Genomic DNA, 17,153 nt, shown 5'->3' with positions numbered 1-17,153 from the left:
TGCGGAGAGGACATTTGGGGACACAGGGCAGTACTTTGAGACAGTTTGGGGCGCAATGGAGAGGCTCTGGGGTGCAGTGGGGACACTCTGGGACACAAAGGGGTCGCCTTGTGCTGCAGTGAGGATCCTGGGGGGTGTATGGGGACACTTTGGGACACAGGCAGTGCTTTGGGATTCAGCGTGGACAGCTTGGGATGCAACAGGGAAACTTCGGACTGCAGCGGGGGCGTTTGGGGACACACGGGGGCACTTTGGGCTGCGGGGGGGACACTTGGGGGGAACAAAGGGGAACTTCGGGGCAGTTTGGAGCCCCGAGGGGGCCGGCCGGGGGGTGCAGCGCGGGTACCTCGGGATCCTTTGGGACCCCCTGGCTGGCCGGGGGGCCCCTTGGCAGGGCCGCGGGCGGGGCCGGGGCCGGGGGCGGTACCGGGGGGGTGGGGGCGGCCCCGCACAGCCCCGGCCCCGGCCCCGCTCCCGTCCCGCTGCCGGCCCCGCTCGGCGCCCCCCGGCTCCATCTTGTGCGCGGCTCCAGGTGCGGGGGGGTGGGGGTGGAAAGGGGCCTGGGGGGGGACCCCGGAATCCACCCCCCCCGGCACCAACAAGGGGTTAAAGGCTCAGAAGCGGCTTTCCAGCCCCAAATCCGCCTTGAGGCGCTAATCGCGGTGGGAAAGGGGGCCGGGGGGGGGGGGGGGCGGCGCCGGTGTGGGGCCCCCTCCCCGCGCTGTCACCGGGGGGGGCACAAGTGCAGCGCCCCCGAGACAAAGCGCCTGAAATTCCGTGGGATTGGGGAAAAAAAGGGAAAAAAGGTTGGGGGGTGCGGGGGGGATGCAGGGAGCCTGGGGGGCCAGACACGCGTGGCCCCCCCGCGGCAGGGCAGGGTGTTGGTCACGGTGTAAAGGTCGCGGCGGTGTTTGCTCGCTCCCTGCGGAAGTGGCCCCGGGCCCGAACCCAATCCCGGTCCCAATCCCGATCCCGATCCCGATCCCGATCCCGATCCCGATCCCGATCCCGATCCCGATCCCGGATCCGATCGCGGTCCCGGTCCCGTCCCCGGCGGCTCCGACTGGCAGCAGGTAGCGGGGGGGGGCCTGGGCCAGGCCTGGGGGAGCCGCTGGGGGTTCCCGGTAGGGAGCGGGTTTGGGGGAGCCCCCTAGGGGCTGGGTGGCCCCGCAGCCCCACAGGGACCGGCCGTGGGGTTTCAGGATGGGGGGTTGGAGGCGTTGCTGCCCCATAGGGACTGGTTCTGGGGGTCTCCATAGGGACCGGCTTTGAGGGGCCCTGCAGCTCCATAGGGATCAGGCTCAGGGCATCCCCACAGCCCTGTAAGGGAATGGGGTTGGGGGTCTGGGGTCTCCATAATCCTGTAGGGATTTTGGATGTCTCTGCAGCTGCATAGGACCAGGCTGTGGGGGGCCCCCATAGGAACCAGCCTCGTGGTCCCCACAGCCCCAGAGGGACTGAGTCTGAGGTTCCCCATAGTGACTGGGCTTTGGGATCCCTGCAGCCGCACTGGGATCAGGGGCTGGGGGTCCCATAGGAACCTGTCTCGGGATCCCCAGAGCCCCTTAGGGACTTGGCTCAGGGGTTCCCTGCAGCCCCATATAGACCAGGCTTTGGGGGTCCCTGCAGCCCCACAGGGACCAGGCTCTGGGCATCTCCATAGGAATCATCTGCAGGGTCCCCAGAGTCCCATAGGGACTGGGTGTGAGGGTCCCCATAAGGACAAGGTTTGAGGGTCCCTGCAGCCCCATAGGGACCCAGCTCTGGGGGACCCATAGGGACTGGGCTCGGGGGTCCCTGCAGCCTCATAGGGACTGGATTTGGGGGTCCCTATAGGGACCAGGCTCTGGGGTCCCCTTACCTCCAGCAGACCAGCCCTCACCAATCCCCGTACCCCTGTCCCATCACCACCCCATGTCCCTGTGGGCGTGGTGATGGGGTGGGGACCGTCCCCGCGGCACGGCTTCCCCCATTGCAGGCACCACCGGGGCCGAGATGGAGCCACACGCCTGAGCCAGGCAGGGACAAGCCATGGAGACGGTCGTCATCGTGGCCATCGGGGTGCTGGCCACCATCTTCCTGGCGTCCTTCGTGGCGCTGGTGGTGGTGTGCCGGCAGCGCTACTGCCACCCCAAAGACCTCCTGCACCCCTACGACACCAAGTGAGTGCACCCGCTGCCGCGACGCGTGGCTCTGTCCCTGTCCCCTGGTCTGTCTCCTCCGGGTGGACAGGAGGGACGCATCCTGTGGGGTTGGGGACAACGCTGGGGACTCGTGGTGCACTGCGACAATGGGGTGGGAAAAGCCTTGGGGAACCCCAGGAAGGGCAGAGAGGTGGCACTGTCCCGAGTCACCCGCATCTCCACCAGGCCCATCGTGGACCTCATCGGGGCAATGGAGACGCAGTCGGAGCCCTCGGAGCTGGAGCTGGACGACGTGGTCATCACCAACCCACACATCGAGGCCATCCTGGAGAACGAGGACTGGATCGAGGACGCCTCGTAAGCCCCACGCCACTGGTCCCCAAACCACCAGTGCCGAGCAGAGCTCTGGGTGTCCCCAGACCCCGCAGGAGGGGATGGTCCCCAGGCATGTCCCTGTGTGGGGACATCCCCACGGGTCCGGATGCGGCCATGGTGGGGTTGGTGGCTCGTGTGCTGGGTGGGTGACGGGGACACGGGGCTGAGGACAGGGTCTGCCCAGAGTCACGTCTCCTCCTGTCCACAGGGGCCTGGTCTCGCACTGCATTGCCATCCTGAAGGTGAGTTTGGGCGGTGGCGCCTGGTGTCCCTGATGTGCCCGCGGTCCCCAGGGTGCCGAGCAGCCACCCTGCCACCTCCCTGACCCCGCAGATCTGCCACACGCTGACCGAGAAGCTGGTGGCCATGACCATGGGCTCAGGTGCCCGCGTCAAGTCGCCCTCCAGCCTGGGCGACATCATCGTGGTGGCCAAACGCATCAGCCCCAGGTGAGGGGGGCCAGGGGGGCGCGGAGGCAGGGCCCCCCCGGCGTCCCCGCGGTGCTGACCCCGTCCCCGCAATGCCTGCAGGGTGGACGACGTGGTGAGATCCATGTACCCGCCGCTGGACCCCAAGCTGCTGGACGCCAGGTGACACGGGCGGGTGGGAGAGGGACACAGGTTGGGGACGCGCGAGGGTGGGGACGAAGCCACCCCGCAGGCGTCCCCCCAGGGCCGCCCTGACACGGCCGTGCCACCCGCAGGGCCGCGGCGCTGCTGCTGTCCGTCAGCCACCTGGTGCTGGTGACACGCAGCGCCTGCCACCAGCCCGGTGCCCGTGACTGGGTGGACCGCTCGCTGGCGGCCGCGGAGGAGCACATGGCCGCGCTGCGCCAGGCCGCCATGGCCACCGAGCCCCCCCCGGCCCCCGACCCCTTCCGGCAGGAGCAGTCGGCCATCTGAGCCCGCGGCGCCAATAAACCCCGTGACACCGCAACACCGTGACCCCGTGACACTGTGACACTGTGACACTGTGACACCGCCACTGCCTGTGCCTGGGCCGCCTGTCCCCATGGGGGGGCCCCGGTTGCTGCGTCCTGTGTCCGTGCCTCCCCCCCACACACTGCTCCCACTTCTGCTTTCGGGTGGCTGTGGGGGGGGTGGGGGGGGGCTGCCGCTTCCTCACACACACAGGGCCTGGGGGGGGTGTGGGGGGGGGGGCTGCAGGAACCCTCCCAACCCCAACCAGGACTTGGGGGGGCTCTGCTGGCCCCCCCCCAGCTGTAAGGCCCTGCAGGACGCCCCCACAGCCCCAAACAGCTCCAGGTGGGGGCCCCGCGGGGACCCCCCGAACCCCAGGCCTGGGGGGGCTCTGCTGAGACCCCCCCCCAGCCAGCTCCATGGGGGGACCCTGCAGGGACCCCCCCCAGACAATTCCGAGGGCGGCCCCCCCGAGCCCCGGGGGTCCCTGCAGGGGTCTCTGCGCCCCCCAGGCCGGGTCCCGGGGGGGGGGGGTTCGGGGGCTCCCTGCCCCCCCCGGCCTCCTCGCACTGCCCCGGGGGGCAGGGGGCGGTCACGTGGCCCGGCGCCACGTGACGGGGAGGGGCGGGGTTGAGGCCCGGGGGCCGTTGTCCCCGCCCCCTTAGCGGCGGCAGCCAATGGGAGGAGGGAGGGCAGCGCGGTGGGCCAATGGGGGAGGAGGGGGCGGGGCTGGCGGCCGGCCGGGCAGGGGGGCGGCGAGCGTCGGGAGCGAGCACGGGCACGGGCACGAGCACGGTACGGGGCGGGGGGCGCGCAGGGGTCGGGGGGGACGGGGGGGGCTCGGGGCACTGGGGGGCACTGGGAGGCACTGGGAGGGACTGGGGGGGGGTTGAGGGGGGTTGAGGGGGGTTGAGGGAATTGGGAGGCAATGCGGGAACTGGGAGCACTGGGAGGCACTGGGAGGAAGTGGGAGGCGCTGGGGAGAACTGGAGGGACTGGAGAGCACTGGGAGGTGATGGGGGGACTGGGACGACTGGGGGGGACTGGGGGAACTGGGGAGGACTGGGGGCACTGGGACAACTGGGAGGTGCTGGGGGGCACTGGGGGAACTGGGGGGACTGGGACAACTGGGAGGTGCTGGGACAACTGGGAGGTGCTGGGGGGCACTGGGGGAACTGGAAGAATGAGGGAACTGGGAGGTACTGGTGGGAAGTGAGATGCAATGGGGAGAACTGGGAGGCACTGCAAGGACCTGGGGGAACTGGGGGGTACTGGGAGGCACTGGGGGACCCCGGGGAACTGGGGGGCTCTGGGAGGGTTGTCCCAGCCCTGACACGGGGGGGGGGCCGTGCTGTGACCCAGGGGTCTCCCCACACACCCCAAAGGGAGGGGGCAGCGCCGGGACCTCCCCGCTCCCCTCCTCCCACCCGCACCTCGGTTCCCGACAGGGAGGGGAAGTGAAAGTGGAGGGGGGGGGGGGAGGAGGAAGGAGGGGGCTGGGACCGGGGGGGGGGGATCAGAGCACCCATGGGTGCCCCCACGAGGTGCTGCCCCCCCCACACACCCCACGTGCACTTTCCCCCGCCGCAGTGAGATGCTATCGGGGCGCTGCGGCCGGCGGGCGGCGTGTGGGACACCGCAGGGCCCCCCCCGGTTCCTGTCACCCCCAGATGGCGCGGGGGGAGGGTATTGGCCCTTAGGGTGCCCCCCCGGGCCCTTAGGGTCCCCCTTGGCACGCAGCCCCCTGCCCCCTGGACTTTGTGCTGTGGTTTATCGGGAGCGGCAGCAGCCGTGGGGCGGGGTGCTGGGGAGGCTGCTGGGGGGGGGGGGGGGGGTCAGGGGTTTTCCACCACCCCCACAAAAAAGAAAGGGGAAGCGAGAGGTGGGGGCGGGGGGCAGAGCCCAGCGCTGCGCTGTGAGGGGGGAAACTGAGGCACGGGCGCGCGGTGGGGGCGCTGCCGCCCACAGGTGTCCCCTGCGCCATGAGGACAGCGGTGACGCTGCGCCTGGCCCTGGCCCTGGCCCTGGCCGGGGTCGCTGCTGTGTCCGCGCTGCGGTGTCCCGACGGGACGTCCGAGTGTCCCAGCAATGCCACCTGCTGCGTGACGCCCGACGGCTCCTGGGGGTGCTGCCCCATGCCGCAGGTACGGAGCCGGGCACGGGGGGGGCACCAGCCCGCAGCAGCCACCGTGGTGACCGGGTCTGGCGCCCGCAGGCATCGTGCTGCGAGGACAAGGTGCACTGCTGTCCCCATGCCACCACCTGTGACCTGGCCCACGGGCGCTGCATCTCGCCCCACGGTGACATCCCCTTGAGCACAAAGTTCCCCGCCTGGAAGAGCCAGTGGCGGGCACCGGGTATGGCACGTCCCTGTCCCCCTGTGTCCCCATACGTTCCAGCACCGGGTATGGCACATCCCTGTCCCCATATGTCCAATGTCCCCGCCCCGGGTATGGCACATTTCTGTTCTCAGTGCCCCAGAGCCGTCCCCAAGCCATCGTGGCGCACCATGGCCCCAGGTGCACCATCATCCCAGAGGGCGGGGGCCCCTCACCTTCTGTCGCCCGTGACCTGTGGGGACACGGAGGTGGGGGGTGGCTCACGGTGACACCGTGTCCCCCAGCAGCCCCGCTGCGCCAGGTGACGTGCCCCGATGGCCGCTCGGCGTGCCCGGACGGTGCCACCTGCTGCCAGCTGCCCTCGGCACAGTACGGCTGCTGTCCCCTGCAGAACGTGAGTGCGTCCCCGTGTCCCCACGCAGCACCCCGGGGTGGTGGGGGGCTGTCACCCGCAGTGTTGTCACCCGCAGCTGTCCCCCCCCGTAGGCCGTGTGCTGCAGCGACGGGCAGCACTGCTGTCCCCAAGGCACCACCTGTGACCTGGAGCGCTCCATGTGCACCTCGGTGCAGGACCCGGCGTGGCCGCCGGCACGCGGTAAGGTTAGGGTGGGGCTGGGACCCCCCCGGTGCCATCCTGGGGGCGCAGGGGACGCTGGCTGTCACCATCCGTTTGTCCCCAGTTGGTGATGTGAAGTGCGACGACCAGATGAGCTGTCCCGACGGGAACACGTGCTGCAGGCTGAGCTCGGGCGCATGGGGGTGCTGCCCCTTGGAGGAGGTGGGGGGCACGGGGGGGACACGCAAAGGTCCCCAGGGGAGGGATGGGCAGGACGCATCCCCCAGGGATGTTCCCAGGGAACTGTGTCCCCTCCCAGGTGTTCCCCATGCCCCAGGAGGGGTGGGGGTGGGTGTCCCCGTGCCCTGGGTGGGGGGAGCGTGGGTGTCCCCTGTCCCCCGGTGTCCCCTGTCACCCACTGCTCACTGGGACAAGCTGGGGGCTCCAGTGACAGGAGGGGACACCCCACGTGTCCCCAGGTGCCCCTGTGGGGTCACGCTGAGTGCCACCCGTGTCCCCCCAGGCCGTGTGCTGCCCCGACCACGTGCACTGCTGCCCCCAGGGCTACACCTGCGACCCCCAGGGGGGCACCTGCCTGCAGGGGGGGGTCCGCCTGCCCTGGCTGAGCAAGACCCCGGCACGGGGCCGGGCAGGGGACGTGAAGTGCGACGACGAGACGAGCTGTCCCGACGGGAACACGTGCTGCCGGCTGAGCTCGGGTGCCTGGGGGTGCTGCCCCTTGGAGCAGGTGGGGGGCACGGGGCAGGGGGTAACGGGGGGCAGCAAGGGGATGTGGCCAGGCTGCAGTCCCCAGTGAGGTGGGAGGGGGGGTGTCCCCCCTTGGGCTCAGCACTGGGGGGGGGCTTGGGGAAGCACCCAGGGGTGTCCCTGTGGGCAGGAGCAATCCCATGGGTGGGCAGGGGGCTTGGGGACGTGGGGGTGTGTGTAGGGGCGAGGGGTGGGGATGGTGTCCCCTGGGCCTGGGGAGGGATGGGGGCAGATGTTCCCTGTCCCCTGATGGGATAAGGGCAGGTGTCCCCGTGTCCTGGGTGGGATGAGGGTGGGTGTCCCCTGTGCCCAGTGTGATGGGGCCGTGTCCCCTGTCCCCTGCTGCTCACTGGGACAAGCTGGGGGCTCCGGTGGCAGGAGGGCACAAAGAGCTGCGAGGCCACCAGGATGCTCTGGGACACCCCACGTCCCCCCCACCCCACACAGGTGACATCTTAGGGGACAGCCAGGTGCCCCTGTGGGGTCACACTGAGTGCCACCCATGTCCCCCCAGGCCGTGTGCTGCCCCGACCACGTGCACTGCTGCCCCCAGGGCTACACCTGCGACCCCCAGGGGGGCACCTGCCTGAAGGGGGGGGTCCGCCTGCCCTGGCTGAGCAAGACCCCGGCACGGGGCCGGGGGGGGGACGTGAAGTGCGATGACCAGATGAGCTGTCCCGATGGGAACACGTGCTGCCAGCTGAGCTCGGGTGCCTGGGGGTGCTGCCCCTTGGAGCAGGTGGGGGGCACGGGGAGTGGCGAGTAAAGGGGCAGGGGGGTGGTCAGGGTGGCATCTGGGGGGGCTTTGGGGCAGAGTGGCACTGTGCGATGTGGCTCTTTGGGGACAGTTAGGGGACATGGCGCAGCCTCCATCGCTGCCACCCCCTCCCCGTATGTCCCCTCCCATGCTGGAGGGCCATGGCAGGTGGCCCCCTGTGCCCCCTCTTTGGGCACAATGGGGATGGGGTGTGGGTCTCTGGGGGGTGGGGGAGGCTGCACGCCCTGAGCAGCCCCCCCAGCAGCACCCCACGTCCAGGATGTGACACCCACGCAAGATGGAGGGGACATCACGGGGGTGCCCTGTGTCCTGTCCCCCCCCCAGCTCCATCTGCACCCTGGCTATGGGGATGTGCCAATTTGGTGGGGGGGGCTTCCCATACACGTCCCCCCTCCCCACCCCCCATAACCAACCACTTCAGCAGTGTGGCACTGGGCTGGGGGGGGACACGGGGTGCTGGGGGGGGGGGTGCAGGATGTCACCAAGCCCTTGTGTGCCCATCTGTCCCCCCCCAAGGCCGTCTGCTGCAAGGACCACCAGCACTGCTGCCCCCAGGGCTACACCTGCAACGCAGCCACGCAGAGCTGCGAGAAGCTGCTGGCGGCCACCCCGCTGCGCTTCCCGGTCCCCGCGGGGCCACCACTGTCCCCTCCGCGCCCCGTGGCCACCATCCCTGCGGACACCGCCCGTGCCTGCCCCCCCGGCCAGCGCTGCTGCCGCAGCAAGGACGGCTCCTGGGCACGCTGCCCCTTCGCCCAGGTGAGCGGGTGGCATTTTGGGGGTGGGGGACACGTCGGGGAGGGGGGGGGGGCTGTGTCCCCACCCATGTCCCCAATTGCACCTCTCCGTAGGGCTCCTGCTGTGAGGACGGGCGTCGCTGCTGCCCCGCTGGGTACCGCTGCGCCCGGGGGGGACGCGAGTGCTGGCCCCAGCGCTGGGACGTCGGGGGGGGCATCTCCAGCAGGACGCTGCTGTGACCGCCCCGGGGATAGGGGACACCGGCTGGATGTGCCCCGCAGAATAAAGGGTTTCTAGGAAAAGCCCATCTTTTTTTTTCTTCTTTTTTTTTTTTTGGGGGGGGGGGGGAAGCAGAGGCAGAGGCTGCGGTGTTTCAACGGGATTTTTATATATTAATGGCATCTAATGAACACGCAGGGGGGGGGCGTGCCCCCCGCTGCAGGCACGGCCCCGCTCACCCTTCTTCTGCCTTGCCCCGTATAAAACATTTAGAAAGACGAATAAAATCCAAAGCAGAGGGCTAGGGAGGGCAAACGGGGGGGGCAATGGTGCCCCCCCCCCGCTCCTATGCCAGCTTTGAGGTGCCACTGGCCCGGGGGGCACTGCCGGCCCCCCCCGCCCTGTGGGGACACAAGGAGGGACGCATTTCAGTACTGGGGGGGCACATGCAGGTGGCATCACAGGGGTCCCCCCCATGCACTGCGGGGGGTGCTAACCAGCCGTCCGCCCCCACATACACACAGCAGTGTCATGGCAAAGGGCGGGGGGGGCAGTGGGCATGGGGGGGGGGCACCTGGCACCCCTCTGGGGAAGGCACCTGGGGAGGGGGGGGGGCAGGGCAGCAGGGCCCCACGCATGGACACGCAGTGTCTGGGTGGGCTCCCACGGGGACAGGTGGCCTCATGGGGGGGGGGCCGGGGGGAGCTCGGGGACAGGGTCAGGGACCTGGGATGGGGCCGGTTTGGGATCGGGGTGGGAGTGGAAGCGGTGCTGGGTCCTGCGGCGTCCCCACCCCCCCAGGGCGAGGCCGGAGGTGGGACAGGGATGGGGGCCGGGGGGGGGGGGCCGGGGAGGGGGCCGGGGCCGCGCTTACTTGACATTGAAGACCATCAGCGGCCGCTCCTCCCTCTTCTGCCAGGGGCTCTTGCGGTCGCCCCCGTCGTCGCCCCCCTCGCCCCCTTCGCCCGCCTCGTCCTCGGGGCTGCTGGGGGAGTCTCGGGGGGGCTCACTGGCGCTGCTGCGGGTGCTGCCGCCGCCGCCGCCGCTGCCCCCGGCCCCCCGCCGGCCCTGGGGGCCGCCCAGCAGCGGGGCCAGGGCGCTGTCCTCGGGCGAGGGGGGGGCGCGGGGGGGCCGGGCGCGGGGCAGGGCCCCCCGGTCACCTCCCTGCAGGTCGATGTAGGAGTGGCGGACGTGGGACGCGCGCCCGTCCAGCGACACGAACCAGGCGCGCGGCGCCAGCAGCTTCTGCTCGGCCAGCGCCTGCAGCTCCCCGTTGAGCTGCGCCACCGCCGACTCGTTCAGCAGCACCGGGATGGCCACCGGGGCCCCCCCGGGGGCCGCCGCCGCCACGGGAGGGGGCCCGGCGGCCGCCGCCGCCGTCGCAGCCGCCGCCGCCGGGCCGCCCCCGTCCGGCTGCGGGGGGCCCTCGGGGGCCCCGTCCAGGCGCATGTAGCGGGCGGGGATGAGCAGGGTGGGCACCACGCCGCGGTACACCTCGTCCTGGCCGCCGTCGAGGGGCCCGCAGAGGATGAGCTGCCCGGGCTGGCCCAGCGACGGCGGCCGCGGCGGAGGCGGCGGCGGCGGCAGCGGCTCGGGGGGCGGCGGGTCCCCCCCCGGCGGCCGCTCGAAGGGCTCGGGGCGGGGGGCCGGGGGGTGGCCCCGCGGGTACTCGTCCGGCGGGGGCGGCGCCAGCCCCTCCGTGGAGCGGGCGGCCGCGAGCCCGAAGGCTTCTCCCGGGCGGCCGAAGTCCTCCCGGGGGCCGCGGCGGCGCCCCAGGGTGCTGGCGGGGGCCGGGGGGGCCGGGGGGGCCGGGACCTGCTTGAAGAAGTCCTCGCGGGAGCTGTCGAAGTCACGGGAGGCGGCGAAGGAGGACTTGAGGACGGGGGTGTGCGCCTCCGTGTCCCCCCCCGAGGACGCCGTCTCCAGGTGGCTGCTGCAGATGAGGTTGAGCTGCGACATGGAGGTGGCCTGGTCCCGCTTGGACGCGTCCAAGGTCCCCGACAGCGGCAGCTTGCGGTGCTGCTGCCGCGGCTTCAGGCAGCGCCGCCTGTGGGGACAGCGGTGGCACCGGGGTGGTGACCGGCCCCATGGCATGGGGGCACCGGGGTCCCGTGGCCCGACCCCAGCAGCCTCCGAGGCTGCCAGGTGGGGGTCCCCCAGCTGTGGGACTCCTGGGGACTGGTGGCCCCCCATAGCCAGGTGTAGGGCATTTGGGAACTCCTGGGGGCTGGGGGCCCCCATAGGCAGATGCAGGGCATCTGGGGGTGCCAGGCAGGTGGAGGTGGGGGGGGGCGGTGTGTGCTGACCTGCAGTAGTAGATGAGGAGGCAGAGCAGGGTGAGGACGAGCAGGGCCAGCGCGCCCAGGATGGTGAGCAGGAAGATGGTGTGGTAGGCGGTGATATCCTTCATGCCCGCAGCCATCGCCACCAGCCCTGGGGGGGGGGACAGGGGGACACCGGGGTTGGACAGAGCCCAGCCCACGTCTCCCATGGGTGCTCCCCCCCACTATGGGGTGCTCAGGGGTGCAGGGCCTCCTTCCTACCTGTGCTAGGGGAGGGCAGAGCCGCTGCCCAGTACCCCAGCTGGGGGGAGACAAAGGTCCAGTACAGCTGCCGGCCCTCCTTGCGGATCAGCCCCGTCCCGTTGCGGACCCACAGCCCTGCAGGGACGAGCACCCAGCATCACCACACGGCTCTGCCCACGTTCCCAGGTGACTCCCCTAGCAGGCTGAGACCCACAAACTCATCTCACCCATGGCCATCACCACCCAAACTCATCTCACCCATGGCCATCACCACCCAAACTCGCTGAATCACAGAATCGTTAGGGTTGGAAGGGACCTCGAAGGTCACCTAATGCCACCCTCCCCTACCATGCACAGGGGCACCTCCCACTAGAGCAGGTTGGTGTCACCCATGGCCATTACCAAACAAACTCATCACACCCATGGCCATCATCACCTAAACTCGTGTTTTGTCATGGCTCATCCATCTAAATTCATCTCATGAAGTGGTGTAATCACCCAAATTCATCTCACCAATGGTCAATACCACCCAAACTCATCTTACCCATGGCCAATATTTCCCAAACTCATCTCGCCCATAGCCAATACCACTCAAACTCATCTCGCCCATGGCTGTCACCACCCAAACCCATCCCACTCACGGCCATCGATAGCACAGTCCCCCCCCCAGACACCCCCCTCTGCATCTCAGCGCCCCCACCCAGCGCTCACCACTCTTGGGGTCAAACCTCCAGGCGGGCACGCTGGTGGCCACCAGGGTGCCGGTGTCGGGGGGCAGCGGGACAGACAGATGGACGGGGCCAGAGAGCTGCACCTCGGTGCCATTCCCCGTGAAGAGGTGGACGCTGAGGGCCGCCACGGGCGCCAGCTCCAGCCAGGTGGCATTGGCTGCAGGGACACAGGGCACGGGGCAGGTGAGCGGATGGGGCACCGAGGCTCCCCGCTCCCCCCTGTGCCCCCCGTACCGCTGCCGTTGTGCTCAGCCCCCAGGAAGGCAGGGAAGCCCCGCAGGTCCCGCGGGGCGGTGGCGGCCGTCAGCGATGCCCAGAGCTGGCTGTACGTGGAGCTGCGGGGCAGGCGCGCTGCCCGCCTCTGGAACTGCACCCACGGCTGGCCCCGGGCACCTGCGGGGTAAAGAAGGGGGGACGGGAAAGTGATGGCCCCCCCACAAACACAGCATAGCCAGCTGTAGGATGTCGGGGCGTTGGTGGCCCCATAGCCAGCTGTAGGGTGTCTGGAGGTTCTGGGGGTTGGTGCCCCCCCATAGCCAACTATAGGACACCCAGGGGTGCTGGGGGTTGGTGGCACCCCATAGCCAGCTATAGGGCACGTCTAGGTGTGCTAGAGGTGGTTGGTGCCCCGCACCCCCAGCCAGCTTTAGGATGTCTGGGGGTTGATGGCTCCCTCAATAACCAGCTATAGGACACCTGGGGGTGCTGGGGAGAGGCTTGGTGTCCCCCTGATATCCAGCTATAGGATGGCTGGGGCTGGTGTCCCCCCATAGCCAGCTATAGGATCTCTGGGGGCTCCCGCATAGCCAACTATAGGATGTCTGGGGCTTGTGCCCCCCCCCCCCATAGGCAGTTCCCCCACTCACCTGGGGAGCCCAGCAGGATTTGCACCAGGTCCTCATAGAGGATGAGGGTGGCGGGGCGCTCCGGGAGCAGGTAGAGGCTGACGGAGGCGTAGACTGCGGAGGAGGGACGTGGTGATGGGTGGGGGACCCCCCCCAGACACCTCCCCCCAGCACCCTGCCTGTGCCAGGGCTGGGGAGGAAGAGGAGGAGGGGGCAGAATCGGTCCCGACGGGCAGTGGGGGGGTGACACCCCCCCCTTGGAGGCCTCCAGCAGAGCCCAAAATAGGCTGCAGTTGGGGAGGGGTAAAAATAGAGCAGCAACTGCCACGACATGGGGACAGGGACAGCGGGGACGGGCAGTGGCACGCGGCAGGCTGGGGGGCACCCCATGCACGTGGGACACCCCCACGTGCACGGCACACCCATATCCTGGCACACCCCAATCCTTGCACACCCCCTGCACGTCCCCAGTCCTTGCACACCCCCTGCACGTCCGTAAGCCCCGCACACCCCAAGCACCCAAATTCTTGCACATCCCACCCCCCCCCCGATCCTCGCACACCTCAGTCCTGGCACTGATCCTTGCACACCTCAAGCCCTCAGTGCTCCCCACCCTTTTACACCCCCAACACCCCACCCTTTGCCCTTCCCCTCATCCCAGTCCTCCCCCCCCATCCCCGCACCCCCCGGCTGAGCGCTCCCACTCGTCCTGGCCCCCCGGCAAGGTCACCGCATCGATGCCGCCCGGCACTGCCCGGCGCTGTCCCCTCTCCGCAGCGCAGCAGCCCCAGGGCCAGGGGCTGGCACTGAGCCCAGGGTGCCCCCCCCGGGGGACGTCAGGGCCACCAGGACGCGGCCACACCCCCGCTGTGCCACATCACCCATCAGAGCCACCCATGCTGAGCCCCAAGGGCCAGACCCCCAAAATTCCTCTCCCTAAGAGACCACCCCCCTAAAACTCTTTGGGTGCCCTGGTAAGGGACTGGGGTCCCAGTAAGGAACTGGTGTCCCAATAAAGGATCAAGGATCCCAGCAAGGAACCTAGTAAGGAATTGGAGCCCTCCAGTACTGGAGAAGCGAGGGTCCCCATTAAGGCGTCCCCCCCTCCCCCCATAAGGGACAAAGGTCCCCAGTATAGAACCAGGTCTCCCAGTAAGGGATCAGCTCCCACAGTGAAGACTCAAGGTCCCCCATAAGGGCTCTGAGGCCCCCAGTAAGGAATCAGGGTCTTCCAGTAAGGGGCTGGGGTCCCCTATAAGGTATCTGAGCCCCCAACCTAGGAACCTGAGTCCCCTGTAAGAGACTGGGGCATCCTGTAAAGCATCAGGGCCCCCGTGTAAGGGATCCCATAAAGGCCCAGAGACTCCCAGTAAGGGATTAGGATCCCCCATTAATGGACTGGGGGACCCAGTAAGGGTCCAGGTTCCATCCACAAGATGCCAGAGCCCCCCACTAAGGGATTGGGGTCCCCTAAAAGGGCTCAGAGACCCACGGTACGGGACTGGGGTCTCCTGTATGCGACAGACTCCCCTCAGTAAGGGGCTGGGGTCCCCTATAAATGCTCAGAGCCCCCTATTAAGCGATCGGGTCCCCCCACAAGATCTCAGAGCCCCCCCTCCCCAAGGGGCCGGGGTCCCCATCACTCACGCGGCAGCTTGGTGACGCGCCAGGGCACGGAGGCGGTGACGTAGCCGCGACGGGTGGCGGTGACGAGGACCCAGGAGCCCAGGCGGTAGGCGAGGGGCAGGACCCCGGCGCCCTCGTGGTCGGTGGTGCCGGTGGCCAGTGAGCTGCGGTTGCCAAAAACCTCCAGGGTGGCCTGGGCCAGCGGGGCCAGCGCCCCGCTCTCATACACCTGCACCTTCAGCAGCACCTCTGCGGGGACACGCGGGGGGGGGGGGGGGACGGGGACAGGACGTGGTGGGTGCGGGCACGACCCTGCTGGCGTGGCACAGGGCGGGGGGGCATGGGGTGGGTGGTGGGCGGCATCCTGCTTGGGGTGGTGGAAGCCACCCCAGTAAGGTCGCAGGTACCACCCCACAGTGTCATGGGCACCACCCCAGGGGGTCGGGGACACCACCCCACAGGGGGCGAGGACCCAGCCCCGCAAGGTGCTGCTGGTCCCATCCCAGCAGGTCACGGGCACCCCCCTGGCAGGGTGGTGACCCCCATCCCAGCCAGCTGCTAGACCCATCCAAGGGGGTTCACGGGCAGCACCCCAGCAGGGTGGCGGCCACCATCCCAGTAAGGTCACGGTGACCGTGGCTACCAGCCCAGCACGATGCTGGCCACCACCCCAGCAGGACCCCAGGCCCACCCATGCGGGGGGGGCACACACCAACCCCGCAGGTCCCAGCCACCGCAGGGTGACGGCCGCCACCCCCTGCCCATTTCCGTGCCCACCCGATGCAGACAGCGGGGGGGCCATCGCCCCTGCCACCGTGCTCCAGGGTCCGCAGGTGGCACGGGTGTGTTTAGGGTGGGCACAGCCGGGGGGGGACCCGCTCCCCACGCCCCCCCCATGCCGCCTGCGCATGAGCCTGCAGCCCTTGGCAGCCCGCCCGGCTCGGGCGCTGTCGCCCAGGCAACGACCTCGTTCATCCCGCTCGCCCCGGGCGCTTTCGGGACCCCCCGGCCCCCCCCCGGCAGCATCCTGCCCCCCGAAAGCCCCCGGGCAGGGGGCAGCCGCCCCCCACCCAGATGTTGCCCAGATGTGGGCGAGGGGAGGAATTCGCAGCAGCTGCTCCGGCGATGCGCCTGGGGGGGGGGGGGGGAATAAGCATGGGGGTCCTGGGGGGGGGGGTGGGGCACAAACAGCAGGGACAGCCGGCACCCGTGGGGCAGCAGGAATGTCCCCGTGGCCACGTGCCGGCCACCCGCAGCTGCCGGGGGACAGCTGGCACCAACGGTGTCCTCGGGAACAGGGGGCCCGCCTGAACCCCCCCGCACGGCAGCATTGCCCACCCATCAAGGGGCCCCACTGGGTGGCACGGCCACGCTGGTGCCCCCCTCCTTCCCCCCCCCAGTCCTCCCAGTACGGCCCCGCAGCCCCCAGTGCTCTCTCACTGGTGCCAGGCCCCATGCCCCGGGGTGGCACAGGGATGGGCGCGGGTGGCACTGTCTGGGTGGGGGTCAGGGACACCACATCTCGCCCCCCCCCAACCCTTGCCAAGCGTCTCAGCCCCACGGGCACCACGGGCACCCCTCACCCCGTGGGTGCGTTTGGGGTGCGGGGAGGGGTCATGGGGAGCCGCAGGGACCCCAGGGTGGCACCCAGCGCCCCCAGCCCCACCCTGCCTCCCGGAGGTGCCCGCTATGGGGCTCACCCCACCCCCTACCAAAAGGACCCCCCCACCCTGCCCCTGGGACCCCCCCCTCACCATCACACACCCCAGCCCTGCCCAGAGCCACCCCCACCCCCCCACCCCCACGGCTACCACCAGCCCCCTCACCCCAACACTGCGACCCCCCCCTCATCCCCCCCATGCACCGAGGGGTGCCCCCCCCCCAAAAAAAAAAAAACCCACCCCGCGACACCCCCGCAGGTGGGATGGGCGGACAGATGGAGGGGAGGGGGGGGAGAACAGACGGACGGCGGGGGACGGACAGACGGACGAGGAGGGGGATGCCGGGGTTGGGGGCAGGATGCCGGGGGGCGTGGGGGCAGGATAACGGGGGTGGGGGGGGTGGGGGGGGGCGGCCCCGGCCCCGCCGCGCACACAAAGGCCGCACTCACCGAGCGCCCCCGGCTCCGCCGCGCCCCGCGCCCCGCGGCCGAGCAGCAGCAGCAGCAGCAGCGGCAGGAGGCGGGGGGGCCGCATGGTGCCTCCGCGCCCTCACCCCGCCATGCCCGGCCCGGCACGGCCCGGCCCGGCCCGCCCCGCCCCGCCCGGCTCGGCTCGGCCCGGCTCAGCCGCGGGGGCCGGGCTCCACCTGCCGGCCCCGCCGGGCAGCGCCGCCCGCACCGGGAGGAGCCGGGGGGGGGGGAGCCGGGCCCCGGCGGGGGGCGGTGGGGAGGGGCTGGGCGGAGAGGGGAGGGCGGAGACCCCCGGCACGGCCCCGAGCCCCGGGCCCGGCCCCCCCGTCCTGGCACCGACCCCCCCAGGACCGGCAGCGAGCCCCGGTGCCGGCACTGCCCCCCCCCCGGTCCCGGCACCGACCCCCGGGACCGGCACCGCCCCCCAGTCCCAGCACCCCCACCCAACCCCGGCCCCC

General features: G+C 70.4%; 3 protein-coding genes across 6 annotated transcripts; 2 read left to right on the top strand and 1 right to left on the bottom strand.

The window, feature by feature from the left end:
- Positions 1-385: 385 nt before the first annotated feature.
- TMEM98 (transmembrane protein 98) lies at positions 386-3,453 on the top strand. Of its 2 annotated transcripts, none has more exons than XM_068660964.1 (7): positions 386-532; positions 1,979-2,162; positions 2,370-2,501; positions 2,728-2,761; positions 2,853-2,968; positions 3,050-3,109; positions 3,223-3,453. In XM_068660964.1, exons 2-7 carry the CDS (start codon positions 2,032-2,034, stop codon positions 3,419-3,421), a joined length of 672 nt encoding a protein of 223 aa, XP_068517065.1. In that variant the 5' UTR covers positions 386-532; positions 1,979-2,031; the 3' UTR covers positions 3,422-3,453. The 2 variants fall into 2 exon arrangements, with proteins under 2 accessions (XP_068517065.1, XP_068517066.1); XM_068660965.1 differs by lacking the exon at positions 386-532 and adding an exon at positions 932-1,073.
- Positions 3,454-4,111: 658 nt separating this feature from the next.
- Positions 4,112-8,923, top strand: GRN (granulin precursor). 3 transcript variants are annotated; one of them, XM_068660957.1, is made up of 10 exons: positions 4,112-4,234; positions 5,408-5,583; positions 5,655-5,796; positions 6,066-6,172; positions 6,265-6,373; positions 6,459-6,556; positions 6,858-7,082; positions 7,617-7,841; positions 8,397-8,639; positions 8,732-8,923. In XM_068660957.1, exons 1-10 carry the CDS (start codon positions 4,117-4,119, stop codon positions 8,855-8,857), a joined length of 1,569 nt encoding a protein of 522 aa, XP_068517058.1. In that variant the 5' UTR covers positions 4,112-4,116; the 3' UTR covers positions 8,858-8,923. The 3 variants fall into 3 exon arrangements, with proteins under 3 accessions (XP_068517058.1, XP_068517057.1, XP_068517059.1); XM_068660956.1 differs by having other exon boundaries at positions 6,063-6,172; XM_068660958.1 differs by lacking the exon at positions 4,112-4,234 and adding an exon at positions 4,368-4,451 and having other exon boundaries at positions 6,063-6,172.
- Positions 8,924-8,982: 59 nt separating this feature from the next.
- On the bottom strand, positions 8,983-16,846 carry FAM171A2 (family with sequence similarity 171 member A2). The gene is made up of 9 exons (XM_068660955.1): positions 16,675-16,846; positions 14,586-14,813; positions 12,960-13,052; positions 12,328-12,486; positions 12,074-12,250; positions 11,381-11,497; positions 11,144-11,270; positions 9,712-10,884; positions 8,983-9,238 (listed from the first exon to the last, which is right to left on the bottom strand). Exons 1-9 carry the CDS (start codon positions 16,757-16,759, stop codon positions 9,184-9,186), a joined length of 2,214 nt encoding a protein of 737 aa, XP_068517056.1. The 5' UTR covers positions 16,760-16,846; the 3' UTR covers positions 8,983-9,183.
- Between the last annotated feature and the right edge of the window lie 307 nt (positions 16,847-17,153).

The sequence above is a fragment of the Anas acuta genome, chromosome 25 (assembly GCF_963932015.1).
Source record: "Anas acuta chromosome 25, bAnaAcu1.1, whole genome shotgun sequence".
NCBI lineage: Eukaryota > Metazoa > Chordata > Aves > Anseriformes > Anatidae > Anas > Anas acuta.
This window is presented reverse-complemented; position numbering and strand designations above follow the sequence as displayed.

What these genes read in the sequence shown, in the direction of transcription:
- TMEM98 (XM_068660964.1), top strand. Translation starts at nt 2,032, where the DNA reads ATGGAGACGGTCGTCATCGTGGCCATCGGGGTGCTGGCCACCATCTTC. An exon ending in ACTGCATTGCCATCCTGAAG is followed by an intron (nt 2,762 to 2,852) that starts GTGAGTTTGGGC and finishes CTGACCCCGCAG; the next exon opens with ATCTGCCACACGCTGACCGA. An exon ending in CCCAAGCTGCTGGACGCCAG is followed by an intron (nt 3,110 to 3,222) that starts GTGACACGGGCG and finishes TGCCACCCGCAG; the next exon opens with GGCCGCGGCGCTGCTGCTGT.
- GRN (XM_068660956.1), top strand. Translation starts at nt 4,117, where the DNA reads ATGGGAGGAGGGAGGGCAGCGCGGTGGGCCAATGGGGGAGGAGGGGGC. An exon ending in GCTGCTGTCCCCTGCAGAAC is followed by an intron (nt 6,173 to 6,264) that starts GTGAGTGCGTCC and finishes CCCCCCCCGTAG; the next exon opens with GCCGTGTGCTGCAGCGACGG. An exon ending in GGTGCTGCCCCTTGGAGGAG is followed by an intron (nt 6,557 to 6,857) that starts GTGGGGGGCACG and finishes GTGTCCCCCCAG; the next exon opens with GCCGTGTGCTGCCCCGACCA.
- FAM171A2 (XM_068660955.1), bottom strand. Translation starts at nt 16,759, where the DNA reads ATGCGGCCCCCCCGCCTCCTGCCGCTGCTGCTGCTGCTGCTGCTCGGC. An exon ending in GGCGGAGCCGGGGGCGCTCG is followed by an intron (nt 14,814 to 16,674) that starts GTGAGTGCGGCC and finishes GTGTCCCCGCAG; the next exon opens with AGGTGCTGCTGAAGGTGCAG. An exon ending in CTCCTCATCTACTACTGCAG is followed by an intron (nt 10,885 to 11,143) that starts GTCAGCACACAC and finishes CTGTCCCCACAG; the next exon opens with GCGGCGCTGCCTGAAGCCGC.